Source organism: Trichomonascus vanleenenianus, assembly GCF_965637985.1.
Source record: "Trichomonascus vanleenenianus strain CLIB 3782 genome assembly, contig: TRVA0_088S, whole genome shotgun sequence".
In the NCBI taxonomy this organism is placed as follows: domain Eukaryota; kingdom Fungi; phylum Ascomycota; class Dipodascomycetes; order Dipodascales; family Trichomonascaceae; genus Blastobotrys; species Blastobotrys vanleenenianus.
Genome location: NW_027481800.1, coordinates 6,383 through 23,298, shown reverse-complemented (window position 1 = coordinate 23,298; position 16,916 = coordinate 6,383). Strand labels below are relative to the sequence as shown.

The window sequence follows — 16,916 nt, the reverse complement described above, 5'->3', positions numbered from 1 at the left end:
CCTTATAATGGAGACTTACTTCGGGACGGACATAGTGCGTTCCGAGGGGTTAGCGCGATCCTAGGAGTCTACCTCTCTTATCATACCCTTCGGTGGTTTCCACCTGCTTTGGTGTATGACTCGAAGTTTCTCCTGGTGCTTTCTTCTCTGGCACCCAACAAAGGCCGTGAGGCCTGGCCAGGTTACTGTTTCGAGGTTCTACACAGCGTGGTGAATGCTAACTGCGTTACTGAGCACCATGGGAAAAGCATTCAGAAGCGTCAGGTGTACCTTCTGGACGAACGTCTCTCACTCTACCTGTTGGAGGCTAAATAGATCTAGACAATAGATTCTTATTATGGTTCCTGGGTGTTGGAATTCAAATATCAATTACAAATTATATCTGACCCTAATTTATATAAAAGTACAAAGTTAGACACGAGTACCGAAAGTGCCTACATTAAAGACGGTAAGGAAAGGTAAAGAGCACATAGTGGGAATCGTGGCTTTTATAATAGCGATTGACTTCGGGACGGAGTTAACGCATTCCGAGAAGGTAGCGCATTCCTAGGAGTCTACTTTTCTGACACCCAACAGGCGAGACTCGAGGGAACCCAGAACACTGGATTGTATTGATTCATTTGCATGTTCCGTGAGACGCCAATAATAGATATAGAATGAAGCAGACATTCTTTGCATATAACAGCGAAGAAGGTGATCACTATCTCCAGATAGCTACAGGAAAGCCAGTCTTTAATTCATTTCATGAAAAAAGCCATTGTAGCGAGAGCACCGTAAGTGTTGGACCATATTCTCAATAGTCACATACAACCAAGCTCGTGGCTGCATATCCTACGCCTCACTCCTTCTGCCAAAGGATCTGGCATCTAAAACATGGTTTTTGAATTGAAACGCAATTTTCACGCATAATTTAATTACAGCCTTAACATGTAGTTGCCACTTGTCCTATAGTAACGTGGATTCAATGCATGTGAGATATGGCTCAGGATTTGTAATTGAAAGACGATGCTTATGATTTTAGGGATATCTAATCATTTTTTCAACTAGAACGTTCGATGACTAATTTTCTATACATTTCCCTCAGCCGCAAGCACATAGATATGGGAGGGCACAGTAATCACTAAGCTGAGTTGCGTCGTAAGGACTCTGAAGTTATTACAAATTGCATGTCATAAACCTTCTTAGACGCGTATCCACTAAACACGGCACACAGTCAGTGGTGTTGATCAAACATCTTGCATGATGATGGGACACATGTCTCACAAATAAAGAAGTTACCGATACCAAATGTAATCGTGGCTCTTCGTTAAAGCTTAATTTCTTGTGTTTAATCCATAGTCGTACATACTAGCTTGCTTCCAGTTATCAAAATGAAGGGCTCAGGAACGTTGCTATGTTACCTGGTACTACAGTACAGTTTCATTAGCTAACTTGGTTCAATCTAAATGAATAGCATAACTTGAACCGCAGGTGTTTTGTTTCACCAAGAGTAGGACACAAAATCTTATTCCAGTTCTCAAATAACTCCATGTGAATGAATCCTGGCGCGGCACATACCTATGGTAGTCTCGGCCTTGAAGTCGCCCCATGATTTAACATAACTCACCTCACTATGCTGCTCCACTGGCAGCAGTACTAGGCCATAGAATTTGTCACGAAATGTGGGACGCCGATTTTAAGTTTGTACAGTAACAAATGAACCCCTGGCAAAGGCAGCGGTAAATTAAATCCGGCGAATTAGCTTTGACTTAAACTCAATTATTTCAAGGCATATATATAACCATGATAAATGACCCTAGTCGAGGCGGTTATTTTAGTGCTGCGTGAATTGTCCCTTCGAAAGATAAAATGCGCGTGTTTGTTACCGGTGCGTCAGGATTCATTGGTCAGGCAGTGACAAAGGACCTCCTCGCTCATGGCCATAAGGTCATTGGACTTGCTCGAAGTGATGAGTCTGCTGACATTCTATCCAAGCTAGGCGTTGAAGTTCACCGTGGAGACTTGACTGACGTCGCGAGTCTGAAGGATGCCGCGCAGATTGTTGATGGGATTATTCATCTAGCGTTCATTCACGATTTTGAGCACTTTGAAAAATCCATCAACATCGACTTGAAAGCAATTGAGGCAATGGCTGAAGGACTTGCCGGCACTGGAAAGCCTTTGGTAATTGTTGGTGGCACGGCCGTGCTTCCTGCAGGAATTGTCGGTACTGAAGAAACCATGGAAGAGAAGGGCACAGCTATTTCCAAGCGTGCTGAATCTGCTCGAGCACTCCTTAGCATGGCAGAGAAGCAAAACGTCCGAGGTTGTGTTGTGCGTCTTCCTACATCCGTTCATGGTGAGGGAGATAAGGGGTTTATTCCTTCGATGATATTCATGGCACGAACGAACGGTCTAGTGACTTTGGTTGGGAACGGCTCAAACCGATGGCCGGCCGTCCATCGAGATGATGCCGCGGTGTTGCTGCGCCTGGTGCTCGAGAAGGGAAAACCCTGTGCTACCTATCACGCAGTAGGAGAGGAGGGCGTTGCTTTGAGAGATGTTGCTCAGGTTATTGGAAAGAGATTGGAGCTGCCTGTAGAAGAGAAGACTCCCGAGGAGGCAACAAAGCTCATTGGCTTCCTTGCGCAAGTCATAGGCAAGGATAATGTCTGTTCTAGCGATAAGACCAAAGCTGAGTTGGGATGGGAGCCGAAGGGTCCGACGTTGGTTGAAGATATGGAAGAGCATTACTTCGAATATGTGTAAGCGTTTTTAATGTTATGATGTTTGATGCTCCAAAATTTCGCTTTCATGTCAATTGGATCCTATAATTGCATTTGTGTCGTTGGACTTGGACAACCTTGGGGGATTAAATAGACTCAGATTCAGCAATATACAATACGAAATTCGCCTATATATCAGTTGTATGCATTTGCGCCGGGAATTGGGTAATCCCCGAGGGACAGGGAAATAGTTCTCTTAGGAGATTATAAATCTTCAACTACAAAATGACTCTATCGGGCCAATCTATAGCTGGAGACTTGATGTCCTTCTTTTGCACCAAGGAATGTCAGCTGATTAAATGTTGCATACCTTCTGGGGTCTGAGGTTCATAGAGAAGACACTGGTAAAGAGTATAATGAAGGATTTCCAGATGGCGAAACTCGCAAAAAAAGATATGGAGCCCGACTGTTATATGTAAAAATATATTTCGGACTATGATGTGCCACAATTGAGCATCACAAAGCGACTAGTACACTACACGTCAAACATTTGCCATCTGCAGAGCCCGCAGCTTAAAAGATGCATTTCGTCAACTCCCTGTGATTTGGCTGCCGGAACCATACTGCTACCATTACTGGGGCTGGATTCTGATTCGACTTGGTGGGCCATTTTCTGGACCCGCCCAAGGATCAATATCAATGATTAATTTAGTTCTAAGCGCACGGTATATGCAAATATAATCATGCAATATTTATTCTGGTATCGTAATTGATTGTTGAGAATTAGCTACGATGTGCGCGTGTGATAAGTGGCCTGTGAAAAGAAGCTGGCATGAACCGCGGGTCTTGGTATCGGTTACCGTGCCTGTCGGCTACCTATGTGCTCACCGAGATCCCGCACTATGGCGTCACAGCAATTGACAACTGCAACCTTCTGCACTGGCTTCGGCACATCGTAGCCTAGCATCTGTAGCCCTAAAATTAATTATCCTTTTAATTAAAAGTGTAAATCGCAAGTTGTTCTCGTCATATTACATGTATCCTTTCTATACGTGTGGCCAAATCACTGGGCCGTTACGTGATGCCGGTTAAGTTCCCGATGTCCCTGCAGAGCGATCACGAAACGCAAGCGTGGCATGACGTGCGTCCTACCACCGTCGGAACTTTACTTCCACTGGAATTGTACAGTAAATTTTCTCCCTGGAACGCTGTGACCATAAGGGGAATTACCTAGAAAAAAGCTGGAATTAGCGAAAACTAATGGAAGACAATTTATAAGGATCGTTTGATAACGCAGGACTTACCGGTAACAAATGTATGGGTCTTATTTACAGGACCGCTTTTAGCGCTTTAACGCCCCACGGCCCAGGATGCGCAGCTTTGTAATGTCTCTCGCTGACCCACCATGCCCCGCTCTTCGGCCTATCGGAGAATGTGTGGAGAATGGTCCGACTTCAACTTATAAATTCGGATGGAAATCATTTGAATTTGAAAGGCTGCGTGCACTACTGGATATAGAATGACTTTTAAGTCCCTTCCAATTATAGATTTGTCTCTTGCAGATAACCCGGCGACGAAGCCACAGCTCTTGGACGACCTCCGAGAAGCGCTGTTTAAAATTGGTTTCTTATATTTGACCCATCATGGGCTCGAAGATGAGGCTGAGAACCTGATGAGACTGGCTGTCAAATCGTTTGAAGCGCCTGAGGAGGAGAAACTTAAGGTAGCCATGACGACAAACCCTCATTTTGTCGGATACACGAAACTTGGAGCGGAGATGACTGCCAAGGCAACAGATCTGCGAGAGCAGTTTGATTTCGGTTCTGCTCTGAGTATTGATCCAAAGAGCCCGGACGTGGACCCTAGCAGTCCAGCATGGCGGAGAATCAGGGGTCCGAGCCCGTATCTCCCGGATGAAGTCCTTCCTGGCTTCAGAGCTGCAATTGAAAGCTATCTTGCCAATATGGAAAAGCTGACAAGAAGGCTCTTGCAGCTGGTGTCAGAATGCCTCAACCTGGAGAGAGACACGTTTACTCAGTTCGAAGGCGAAATGAACCGATTGAAGTTAGTCAAGTATCCTGGCTCTGACGATGACAAGCAAGGCGTCGGCCCGCATAAGGATAGCTCAGGAATGCTGACATTTGTGTACCAGGACACTACCGGTGGTTTGGAAGTGCTTAATTCTGAAGGTGAATGGATTCCCGCTACTCCTATTCCGGGTTCGTTTGTAGTGAATATTGCACAAGGATTTGAAGCCTTGACTGGGGGGCGGTGCTGTGCTACTTCCCATCGTGTGATATCACCACCTAGCGGAGTCACTAGATATTCGATCCCTTATTTCCATTCAGTTCGACTGAACCTAACATTGAACGAAATTGATGAGCAGCTGGACTTCATCAACGGCAAGATTCCAGAGTCCACTGATGAGAAACGTCGAAATGCTGCAGCTCCAAGCGAATTTTTGGATCCAAAGTATTCTTGTTTTGGCGAAGCGCATTTGAGAAATCGGATCATCAGCCATCGAGATGTTGCGGCAATCTGGTACGCTGGTGTTAAGGATAGGTATTTGGCTGAGGTACAATAAGCTTTAGAGGGCAAATCTCATTTTTCATTCTGATCATCAACTAAGTACTAAGGCATCTCAGGGTTTTAGGTAGTATTTTTGTGACGATATCAATATGATTATGAGTATAATAGATCCTGATAAGATAAAAATGGGTACTATAGATAAAGTTACGCTATTGTAGTGAAAATGAACGCAGATGTCCAAGGCAGGCCCAAGACAGATTTCAGTTTGTATGCGCAGTCAAAGGCCATTTCAGTTTTACTATCCGACGCAAGATGGGCAAACGTATTACTATAAGTATATTATCGGCAAATAGCGAGTTGACCCCGCTGCAGGACGACTCTTTTTGAAGGATCAGTTAGGCCCTTCGGAATCTCTTTTGTGCTACGGAATGGCTAATTAAATGTGTCTGTTCTGTTGGAGGAAAACTCCAGGCAAGTGTATTTGGAAGAATTATTGGTACTATAGAGTGTAGAATATAAGCAACACAAGTTACTGTACTGAGGAACTCAGTCGTTATCTGGCGCTTAAGGATACATATCATGGATATCTTCATGTTGGAAAACCTTACACCTAGAAATGGCAGTAGTTGCTGGTGTACAAATAGGAACCTTATAATCACCGAAGTCGGGTTTAACGACAGGAAACTGCCATCGAGAGTTTGATGCAGATTCATCGCCATTGAGTCGGCGGGTTTCTTGCCACTGTCCATTCGGAAAATGGCCTTCATGTATGGACAAAATTTCGACTCGCTTGCCACAGTCAGACGAAAACACAACCGTGAACCCATATCCAGCGCCGATGAACTCATCTTCTGAAAGTTGAAGAATTAGCCCGAACCCTTTCTGAGGCTTGCCATAGCTATGGGCTCTGTTGATATGAGCAGTTATCGAACCGAAAGAATATGTTTGCGGGTGAGTCTCCTCAGTGTCATCGAAATAAAAACCAAAAATTCGGTCATTTGCCTGAGCCTCTAAAATGTATGGAGCCACTTGCTTCAAAACGCCGTAGTGCTTTTTGAACAAAACGCTCTCCTCCCAGACCGTATCGATGCCAAAAGGAGAGACTCCAATAGCCTTCCACTTTCCATAAGTGTAAAATAGTCGTTCTGCTGCAAAGTCATCTCGTCTTGTTTCTGGAATTAGCAACGGATTATTACCATGTCGATATGCCTCACATAGCTCTTCATATCGCTGATAATACATATCAGGGGCAATGATATCAATATGCTTTGCGGCAATCTGATAGACATCCATCATATGAGGAACCACCCCACCGCTAGGGTATTGACCTGGTCGCTTCCATTTATCCGGGGGACTCGAGTCTGGAGTGTTTATCGCAACGTTGATGAAAAGAGGCACTGGGTAGATATCCTTTCCGGCTGCGGCAACCTGATCTATATACCTCGCATAGTACCAGGCCATGAATACTTCATCTGTATAGTCACCCCCTCCGAAGACATCACACCAATTATTACCTTTCCAGTTTACCTTTGGAAATCTAGTAGCAAAGGTTGGCGCCAAGCTTCGAGTGCTCATGTTGGAGAGTAGCTCCTGGGGGACAGATTGCTCAAATGCCAGCTCTGCATCGCTATTTCTGTCTCGGGAATCCCAGAGTACTCCTGATTCATTCTGAACTTGCACGGCTACAACTGTGTTGATCGTGCCATCAACATTCTTTAAATGGCTCATCAAAGCAGAGAAGGCTCTGACATCCGCTGCAACATTTTCTTGGCAAAACACTGAGAGGGTCTTGGTGGTAATCAGCTTGCCCTGCTTTATGGTGACAGACCTCTTAAAGCGCTTTGGATCTTTTTTCATCCAGACAGGTATATAAGACGATTCACCATTTTTGAATGATCCGAACCATAAGAGACCAATGTTAAGATTGTACTCGCGGAATAGCGCAAGAATTTTATCCAAATGGCTGAAATCAAACTTTCCTTCCTCCGGTTCGATTACTTCCCACGAAATAGGGAGAAACACCGTATTAATGTTGTAATCAACAAGTTTCGGCAAGATTGGCTTCAGGAATTCGATATTCGAAGCAGTCGAGTTGTGAAGCTCCGCTCCAAGGACCAAAAACGGTTTATCGTGGACGTAGAGCTGGGATGAGTCCCCTATACTTTTTAGATATGGATGCATTGTCTTGAAGATAACGAGCGGAAATTCTTAAGGCCTGGCGCGGAATATATATATCTTCCTGGAAGAAATGTCGGCGTGTCTATGCCCCGCGTACCGTGGGGGAATAATAACGTGGGGTAAGCGGGGTATTTCTCTCCATCAGCTTTCCTCCGTATTTTGATTTACCCGAAATTCAATGATCCACAAGACTTAAGCATAGCTTTGCTTTGCTTCCGTTAACCGGCGTACGCAAAAATAAACATCGTTCATTCAAAAGGTAAGGTACAGAGCATTCTTCCTCGGAATTCGCTTTGATCTACGACAATTGTCTTGCGTAAGGCCAAGTCTGCAGCAAGCAGTAAGCGTTCTTTTTAGTAGAATTGGCAATAAAGATTTGCGATTATGGTGGAATAAATTTGCACATTGAGTTCAACTTAACGACTGGACTGGCATGTTTCAAAATACCTGTACTATTCATAGTTTATTCACGTTAATTACCTATTACCGCCCAGAAAGCACTGCTCCAAGGAAGCGCGGATCGCAAATTGGCAGGACAAAGTGAAATGCAAAGCAGTGCTGTACTGTATCGGCCGCTAATGTCAGCCGCACTTCATCTGTACTCAAAGTGAGAACTTATATTGGGATATCGTTAAGGCTGGTTAATCAATATAGCCAATATTAAGTCGCGAAAATAAATTAAGTCGCGAAAATAAATTGTTGCCCTAAATAGCCGATATTCCCTTTCTTCCGTTTAGCCTCACCTGAGATCCCTTGATTCTATGGGCCGGCGTGGGGTAGCCAACAGTGCCGTTTGTGTCTTAATCTTGCAGATGAAATGCGTCCCGCTTTGAATCAGGCTCCACGCCGTACAGTACAATGCTTCCAAGGTTATGTGCGGCTAAAATGGCATCCCACCATCCCACTCAAAATACACAGTACCTCTATAACGACATGAGTTGATGAAAAACGATGATATTCTTTTGACTCCAAGCATCAAATTACCCGATGTAAGATATCCATGGTTTAGACGGGGGGCTGTAGACAATGATTCAATACCTGACATGTTTTTAGAGCTACCGCGATTAATTTGCCGTCGCAGTTCTACCTACAGCCTCATGAGAAGCTTAATATACTGTTCCCACTATACAGCAAACAATGGCGTTACCATAACATCCAGGACGTCATCCAGACGGCCCCAGAGTTCTCTGTATTAATAATGGTCTATTAAAGGCTTTATGAGGCCAAGTTAGATTACTCTATCTGAAATGCATAACTCAATCTATCATAATAATAACAATCACTTTATAAATTGGGTCCCACAGGTGTACTAAATTAAGAATGGATGCGAGTGTTTGTTAAAGGCTATATAGATGTTGGCACAATGGAAAAATTCGAAGACATTGAAACATATGTACGGTAATCGTGTTATCATGGTGATTTTGGTTCCCACATTTCTAGCGCAGTCTTAATATCATCTGCGCCCAAAATATCTTCGTGGCGGGGAAAGAGCCATGGCAAACTGCTTGCATCCAGATCAGGGTAATGCATAGCAATAGCCAATTTCACCTGTGAATACAAAATCTCATAGCCCTTCTTGTTGAAGTGAGTTCCATCAATTAATAAATCTTGGAGATTTTCGCCGGGGCATGGGGATCCAGGAGTCCACCCTGCACTCTTTGCAAAGGCAGTCCATAAATCCACGAAAGGGATTTGCTCGGTCTGAGCAACTTGCAGAGCAGCATTAGAGTATGCCAAGTTAGTGTCACTGGATCTCTCGCCTGTTCTTTCGACATCTTCGTGAATTGCTGGGCCAACAAGGATAACCTTAATGTCATACGACTTAACCCTTCTAATTATCTCGCATAGATTTTGTTTATACTGATCGATAGAGATCCCACTCTTACCTGATGAGGCATCATTAGTGCCAAAAAATACCGTCTAAACAAGTCAGCAGATCACGTCACGAGGCCATGCTTGAAGTGGTGAAAACTTACCATGAGCTGGATCTTTCCTTCTGATGCTCCTTCTTCTTCCAATATCCCCTGTATGAGATGCTTGGCCATTTCAGTATTATATCCACCAAATCCTCTTGTTATTATATCCAATTTGCAGCTGTAATCTATACTCTGTTAGTCTATAGGTCTATAGCACAGTCATGGCTTACCATCTTGAAGAGCAGGGGCAAAGTTGAAACCAAATTGTTGCGACGAGCTTCGCCGCGTAATCGAGTCCCCGAATAAAATAAATTTCTTTAATTTCATTAATAATACACCACTATTCGTCTTCTAGTTTCAGTTCAGACTCCAGAAGTACATGCAGTGCTTTATATTAATGGCTTTGCCTCCTGTTTAGCCGTACAGTGCATACTGAGACATTGTTAATTCGGGTAAAAGATATTTTTATGGAAATTTATTGGCGGATTGCTGTATTGCTTGTACTAATACATGTACTGTATGCTGCATAGGAATACTTACGGACACTATCATGAATATGACGTTCCTCTAATGAAAGTTATATCGAAGGGTTACGAGGTTCGGTGGTCGGGATTCAACGGTGAATGCCGCGAGCACTATAGTGACCTGTCAGCAAAATACTGATACGTGTAATGAAAGGGCCCCTAAGTGCATTGCAACCTATCCCACATTCACGGGAAACATGCACTGGCTAAAATTGCTTGATTTCATCCGTCGGTGGGCACGGCGATAGGTATTTGCCCCGCAAGACGCTACAGCGGCCCCCGTTAGAAGTGGGGGTGTCGGAAAACCGTTGAAACTACTGATCCATAGCGTACATGCCGTGGATTATATAACGACAAGTTATCGGATATGATTTGCTATTAGAGATCAAACATAATCGCAGGCGAAATGATTAGTTTCGTCAAAAATGAAGAAAGTGACTACCAGATTGGTGGGCGCCCTGGGGCCATTCTGCTTGATGGCAATGAGCATTGGGGCGTTCTCCGAGCTGCAAAGGACCTGGGCGACGATTTTGAACAGGTAACCGGTCAATCTCTTTCTGTTGAGGTTAACAATGCATTGGCAGTACTGGTAAATACGAGTACCATACCCCAGTCACTCATGAAAGTACGGAAGAATACAACGTCAAAGGGCCCTTTTATTTCACCACTCCATTCAAGTCCCTCGACTCCCCCGATTCAGTCCGAATCATTGCAGGAACAATTGGAAGATCTGAATTGGTCAATCAGATTGTTTCCAGTGGAAAATTGGACACAAACGCTATCGAAGGCAAATGGGAGTCGCATGTAATCTCCTTAGTCAGCGATCCTATTCCAGGTGTATCCAAGGCACTCGTCATTGCTGGAAGCGACAAAAGAGGTACTATTTTCGGCTTGTATACAATTTCTCAGCTGATCGGAGTGTCGCCATTCTACTGGTGGGCCGATGTTGTCCCGGCCAAACGCGAAGCGATTTTCGTACCAGAGGGATCCCAGCAGATTCAGAAGGCCCCATCGATTAAGTACCGAGGGTTCTTCATTAATGACGAAGAGCCATGTATAAGCAATTGGACTCGAGAGCGATATGACAAGAGCAAATGGGGCTCTAGCTTCAATTCAGAATTTTATTCGCACGTTTTTGAATTGGTGCTTCGGCTGAGAGCCAACTATTTGTGGCCTGCGATGTGGGCGAGCATGTTCAATGTCGATGATGAACGTAATCCCGCGCTTGCAAATGCTTATGGCGTAGTTATGGGCACTAGCCACACAGAGCCACTTCTCCGAGCTTGTCATGAATGGCCAAAATTTGGAAAAGGAGAATGGCAATGGAATATCAATAAGGAGCAGATTCTACCTTACTTCAAACACGGCATCGAAAGAGTGAAGAACTATGAAGGGATCTACAATTTGGGGTAAGTGAAGACATTTTGAGCTAATGCCTGATTATAACTAACATTATTCTATAGAATGCGAGGATATGATGATTTCGCGATGGATCTGCCAAAAGAAGAGGCGGTTAAAGTCGTCAAGGATGTGATTAAGAGCCAGCGAGATATCCTTCAGCAAGTTATCAAGGACAAGAAATTGGAAGACATTCCACAGATGTGGTGTATCTATAAAGAAGTCCAAGAATACTTCGAAGAAGGTTTGGCAGTACCAGATGACGTCACGTTGTTGTGGTGTGACGACAACTGGGGCAACATCCGTCGACTTCCACTAGATAATGAACGACAGCGCTCTGGAGGGGCAGGACTATATTATCACTTTGATTATGTCGGGGACCCACGAAACTACAAATGGCTCAACACCACCTCTCTACAGCGAATGTGGGAGCAGCTCCATTTGGCCTATGAAAGAGGCGCCGACCGAGTTTGGATTGTTAATGTAGGCGATCTGAAACCGCAAGAGTTGCCAATGAGTTTTTACTTCGATCTTGCGTACGACATGGAAAAATGGAGTTACGATACCATTGATGAGTGGATTCTGGAATGGGCCAAGAGAGAATTTGGCTGTGAACAAGCTGAAGAGATTGCTTACCTGGCTGATACCTACTCAAAGTATGCATCCCGACGAAAGTATGAACTAATTGACCCACATACTTTCAGCGTCATTAATTACCGAGAGGCTGATAGTGTTATTGCAGAATGGCAAGACTTGGAAGTGCGGGCCGAAAGACTGTATCTGAAGCTTTCGGAAATTGAAAAGCCAAGCTATTTCCAGCTGATTCTGCACCCGATAAAAGCGGCGCATACGTTATATCGTATCCATATCAACACTGGTAAGAATTACCTATACGCTGAGCAGAAGCGATCGACTACCAACAAGGCCGCTGAACTTGTATTGGCCGATTTCAAGCGTGACAAAGAGATTGCCAACGAGTACCATTCTCTGCTTGGTGGTAAATGGAATCATATGATGGAGCAGACACACCTAGGTTATAATTATTGGCAGCAACCAATGCGTGATTTACTCCCGCCGTTGTACTGGATCCAAGATAGCGAGGCTACAAAAGGGAAAGTAGCGATTGGAGTAGAGGGCTCATTTGCTTCAATTCCTGGTGATGATCGTTACCACGATCTTAGTGGAACAGTCCTTGTTCTGCCTCAATTAGATCCATTCGGACCTAGGTCCCGCTACATTGATGTATTTGCGCGGTACTCAGGCGAACAGCCGCAATATTGGTCTTTGATTCCACAACACAACTACATCAAAATTATTCCATCGACCGGGGTTGTAACAGGTGTAGACGATGTCGATTCACGGGCAGAGGTATCTGTTGATTGGTCTTCAGTACCTGCAGGCATGACCATTGACTCACTCATTTGCTTCCAAGTTGTCGACACCAAGGAGGAGCTAGAGAGCCTAAGCTTTGAGAGCAATGGATTCCATGTCAAGGTTCCTGTTAGAAATCGAAGTGTTCCAGCTGGTTTTAAAGGATTCGTTGAATCTGATGGGCAAATCACGATCAATGCCGAGAACTATACATCAGCTGGCCATACAGATACCGCCAAGTATATCACCATCAAGGGCTTAGGGCATACATCATCGGGTGTAACGTTGTGGCCAACGTCAATTCCAACCCAAGATCCATCGCATGGTTCGCCTTATCTGGAATTCTCTTTCCTATCTTTTACCGACGCTGATAGAGCGCAGATAACTGTATATTCTTCTCCAACGCTCAACTTCAGCGGGAAGGACAGATTGATGAAGTATGCAATTGCTATTGACAACGAAGAGTACCAATCCGTTGAGCTAGCTCCTGTTGCTCCTAAAGAGCTCATCCCTGAAGACTGGGAAGAGGGGGTTGCCAATAATATGTGGAAAAGGTGCACCATTCACACGTTTACTGCCGGGATTCGTAAATTGAAGATTTGGGCTCTTGAGCCAGGCGTGGTAATTCAGAAGATTGTGATTGACCTAGGAGGTGTGAGAGAGAGTTATCTTGGCCCGCCAGAAAGTACAATCGTTTAAACTAGAAGTATTGGTAGTTATATAGAGCACGAGGTATTATATATTTCTGACAGCTTGGGGTGTTATGAAATCCTTATTCATTTTGTCATATCACGTTAATAGCAATAACCACCAACACCGCCACACCGCCCTGAAGTCCACCGCAAGAATGAGCCTAACGCCATACTTGTTATTTTAGTCTTTTCGCAATTTGCACAGTTCCAACTGGTACCACAATCTTAACTGTAGCCTATAGAAGATACCGACGTCAGCATAATGTGTTAAAACTCTGAGAAGCTGATGGCTTAGGATCGCTATTTCCCAAATAGGTCAACCCATTTAGCCTGACTGGTTGTGAGTATAGCAATTCAAGCCGCGAAGCCCTTTGGGGGGGCTACTTTTCCTTTCCGTATGGCAAAAATGCTTTCCCCACTATCCCATTTTTTCCGCGGCCCAAATGGTAAACCGCTGTACATGAAGTCTTAGCAAATACATGTACTCCTCCCATGCTGTAGTCATTTTCGTCACAAACCTTATCGTGGATCTAAAATGCTTAGCCTTTGTCTCACAAAAAGAAATACATAGCCGTTGACCCAGCGCATTCAGCACCCAAGTTCTACGAGCTTAGGATTCTTATAACCAGTGTTACATTACGGCAATGAAACTGTACAATACTTCTATGGCTTGTATGAATTAGGTGTCCCTTTTTCGTTTAGGTTGTTACTACTAGAATTGGATTCCATTCGACCGTCAGCTTTTTTTGCCAAAAGCGGGGATTGATCTTTTTACCGTATTTGAAGTGCCAAGTCATTCCAGGCTATTTATCCATATCCTCCAGCTATGGTACAATAGGGGACCATGGGATCACAGCCGTCTGGTCATTAGTAGGCCGATGACTTGTGGGGGGTAAGCAACTAGTTCTATAGCACAACAGCCGCGGAGGACCCGAGGCCCCTTCTAAGGAGCCGTGCAAGGCTGACGGATCCAAAGGCTGTTTTACGACGCCAATCGTTACCCCATACCATTTTTCCTGTTTTCATTTCACGAGTTGGATATGCGCGTGGGCCACCTTGGTGTCAGATTTTAGCCGGACGATCATAGTGGTGGACCCACCTCGCCCCGCGTCACCCCCACATCCCCAGAAATTGAGTACACTGGCGACAGTTGAGTCCGGCAAAAATCTAAAACTGGGGTTAAATGATTTAATGCGGTACTCTTGCAAATATAAAGGGCATTGAATATCTGGAGGATCGATATTTTCAACCCCATATCAATTACCTCCTACAATGCCTGTCCACCAGGAAGACGTTTTGGACGATAACGCTGTCGACGAGGTCCTGTCCAAGCAGGACGCTATCTACACGGTAGATGCCGACGATATTAAGGATGGTGCTCTGCAGAATAAGGAGTTTGAAGAAAACTTGAAGTTCTTTGATGCCCTCAAGAAGTACAGGAAGGCTATTACCTGGTCTTGCCTTATGTCCTGCGCACTGATCATGGAAGGTTTCGATCACTCCTACATCACTTCTTTCTTTGGATTTACCGAGTTCCAGAAGAACTATGGCGTATTGCAACCTGATGGCACGTACCTAATTCCGACTGCATGGCAGACTGGTATTTCTGATGGTGTTATTGCTTCTGAAATCATTACCCTCTTTTTTGTCGGTAGCATCACTGAATACTTTGGCTATCGTTGGACGATGATTATTTCTTTGGGTATGATGGCTTCTTTTATTTTCATTCAGTTCTTTTCTTCGAGTCTACCAGTGTATCTCGTTGGTGAGATCTTGCTTGGCATTCCTTGGGGTATTTTCCAGACTGTCACCACTACCTATGCTGCTGAGGTGTGCCCGGTTGTTCTTCGAGGCCACCTCACAGTGTTCGTTGCTCTTTGCTGGACTATCGGATACTTGATTGGTAACTGTGTAATGCGGGGTTTGCTTACTATTGAAACTGCCTCTGCGTACAAGATTGCCTTTGCCTTACAATGGGTCTGGCCAATTCCAATTGCCATTGCCTGTTACTTTGCTCCAGAGTCTCCCTGGCTATTGGTACGAAAGGGCAAGACCGATGAGGCTTTCAAGGCAGCCCGACGATTGGCCAGTGATGATGTCACTGATAAGGAGATTAAGGAGTCGATTTCCATGATGGTCCATACCGACAATCTTGAAAAAGAAGAAGCAAAAAACAAGAGGACTGGAGCTGGTTCTTACTTGGATCTTTTCAAAGGCGTCAACTTCCGACGAACCGAGATTGCGACTATTGTATGCTCAACCCAGAATATTATCAATCCATTTGGTGGCTGGGGTGTAGTTTTCATGGAACAGGCCGGCATGTCCACCGACAAGTCGTTTGATTTCAGTATTGGCGGCAGTGCTATTTCTGTCCTTGCGGTCTTTGTGCTTTGGGTTCTTATGGAGCGGAAGGTTAGCCGTCGACGAATTTTCATGTTTGGTCTCATTACTGCGCTCATTAATGCTCTTATTGTTGGATTCTTGGCGATTCCGAAGCGAACAACTGGAACTCTGTACGCCATGGCAGTCGTTCTCCTTATTGAGAGCTTCCTGTCGTTCCTGGGTGTTCAGGCGACTATTTATCCGATTATTTCAGAGCTGCCATCTAACGCTCTTAGACCAAAGACAGTAGGCTTTGCTCGAGCCATTTGCAATCTTGTTGCTTTGATCAACGGTATTCTTATTCCAAAGATGATCAATACCGGTCCGGGCAACTGGGGCTGGGGTCCAATCGCTGACCTGTATTATGCAGGGTGGTTGATTATCTGCATTATTTGGGCTTACTTCAGACTCCCGGACGCCACTCAACTTACATATGCCGAGATTGACATTTTGTTCGAGAACGGCGTTCCAGCCCGAAAGTTCAAATCGACGAAGGTTGATTTGGCTGAAGGTCGTATTGCCGATTCTTCTGCTGAGGAAAAGGCATAGAACCGAAATGAACTAAATATTTTTGTTTACGGTATGTAATTTGAATTTTAAAGATTTTTTAAACGATTGCCATCGATAGTACCGCATGAAAATAGCTTCGGCTGAATAATATCCCGTTCCTGTCGGCTTATTACCTGTAATAGATTTCATACCCTGTCGGCCTCGTCCCCAGGTTCTGTTAAGTTGTGAAAACCTAATCCAAGCGTAAAATTTAGGCATGATAGTACATAAATACAGATCTGCTAGGTAGCACGTTGAAATAAAGCTTTAACTACATTTAGTCGCTCGATGGTCTTACGCTCTCCATTTTTAGTCCTGCTGCCTTTGACTGATTCCGGGCATAACCTTATCGTACTCGTACTGAAAAATATTTTGAGAAAAAAAATGCGTAGGATTTGAGAGTCGTTGCCATGCTTCCGGAGTTTTCAGCAGGCACGCTGGTCATAGAATTGCTGCCCGAACTGATACTACTCGTGTTTTGGAGGCGCAGGTCTTTTAAACCCAAGAATCCATAGCTCCATAGTTGAATAGCATCAGCTTCAGTCCCTTTTGGCGAAATCTTTCCAAGATCCACGACCGAAAAGCCCCACTATTTGCCTGTTTGATAGTCTTGCCACCAGAGGAAACATCTTCGAAAGAGTATGACCAAACTTCGCTATAAATATTATCCGG

The 16,916-nt window shown here is 44.5% G+C and overlaps 5 protein-coding genes and 1 pseudogene across 6 annotated transcripts; 4 read left to right on the top strand and 2 right to left on the bottom strand.

Moving 5' to 3' along the window:
* Positions 1-1,848: 1,848 nt before the first annotated feature.
* TRVA0_088S00232 (SDR family oxidoreductase) lies at positions 1,849-2,748 on the top strand (the record flags this gene model as incomplete). Its single annotated transcript, XM_076687907.1, has 1 exon — positions 1,849-2,748. The coding sequence occupies one exon, from the start codon at positions 1,849-1,851 to the stop codon at positions 2,746-2,748; it is 900 nt and encodes a 299-aa protein (XP_076537864.1).
* Positions 2,749-4,377: 1,629 nt separating this feature from the next.
* Positions 4,378-5,289, top strand: TRVA0_088S00210 (isopenicillin N synthase family dioxygenase; the record flags this gene model as incomplete). The annotated part of the gene is made up of 1 exon (XM_076687906.1): positions 4,378-5,289. The coding sequence occupies one exon, from the start codon at positions 4,378-4,380 to the stop codon at positions 5,287-5,289; it is 912 nt and encodes a 303-aa protein (XP_076537863.1).
* Positions 5,290-5,798: 509 nt separating this feature from the next.
* TRVA0_088S00188 (uncharacterized protein) lies at positions 5,799-7,415 on the bottom strand (the record flags this gene model as incomplete). Its single annotated transcript, XM_076687905.1, has 1 exon — positions 5,799-7,415. One exon carries the CDS (start codon positions 7,413-7,415, stop codon positions 5,799-5,801), a length of 1,617 nt encoding a protein of 538 aa, XP_076537862.1.
* A 1,407-nt stretch (positions 7,416-8,822) lies between these two features.
* Positions 8,823-9,655, bottom strand: IAH1 (SGNH/GDSL hydrolase family protein; the record flags this gene model as incomplete). The annotated part of the gene is made up of 3 exons (XM_076687904.1): positions 8,823-9,332; positions 9,389-9,513; positions 9,559-9,655. The coding sequence occupies 3 exons, from the start codon at positions 9,653-9,655 to the stop codon at positions 8,823-8,825; spliced, it is 732 nt and encodes a 243-aa protein (XP_076537861.1).
* Positions 9,656-10,258: 603 nt separating this feature from the next.
* Positions 10,259-13,320, top strand: TRVA0_088S00144 (annotated as a pseudogene). The gene is given in 3 exon segments: positions 10,259-10,447; positions 10,447-11,261; positions 11,316-13,320. Coding segments are annotated over 3 exon segments (3,009 nt in total).
* A 1,265-nt stretch (positions 13,321-14,585) lies between these two features.
* MAL11 (general alpha-glucoside permease) lies at positions 14,586-16,244 on the top strand (the record flags this gene model as incomplete). The annotated part of the gene is made up of 1 exon (XM_076687903.1): positions 14,586-16,244. The coding sequence occupies one exon, from the start codon at positions 14,586-14,588 to the stop codon at positions 16,242-16,244; it is 1,659 nt and encodes a 552-aa protein (XP_076537860.1).
* Between the last annotated feature and the right edge of the window lie 672 nt (positions 16,245-16,916).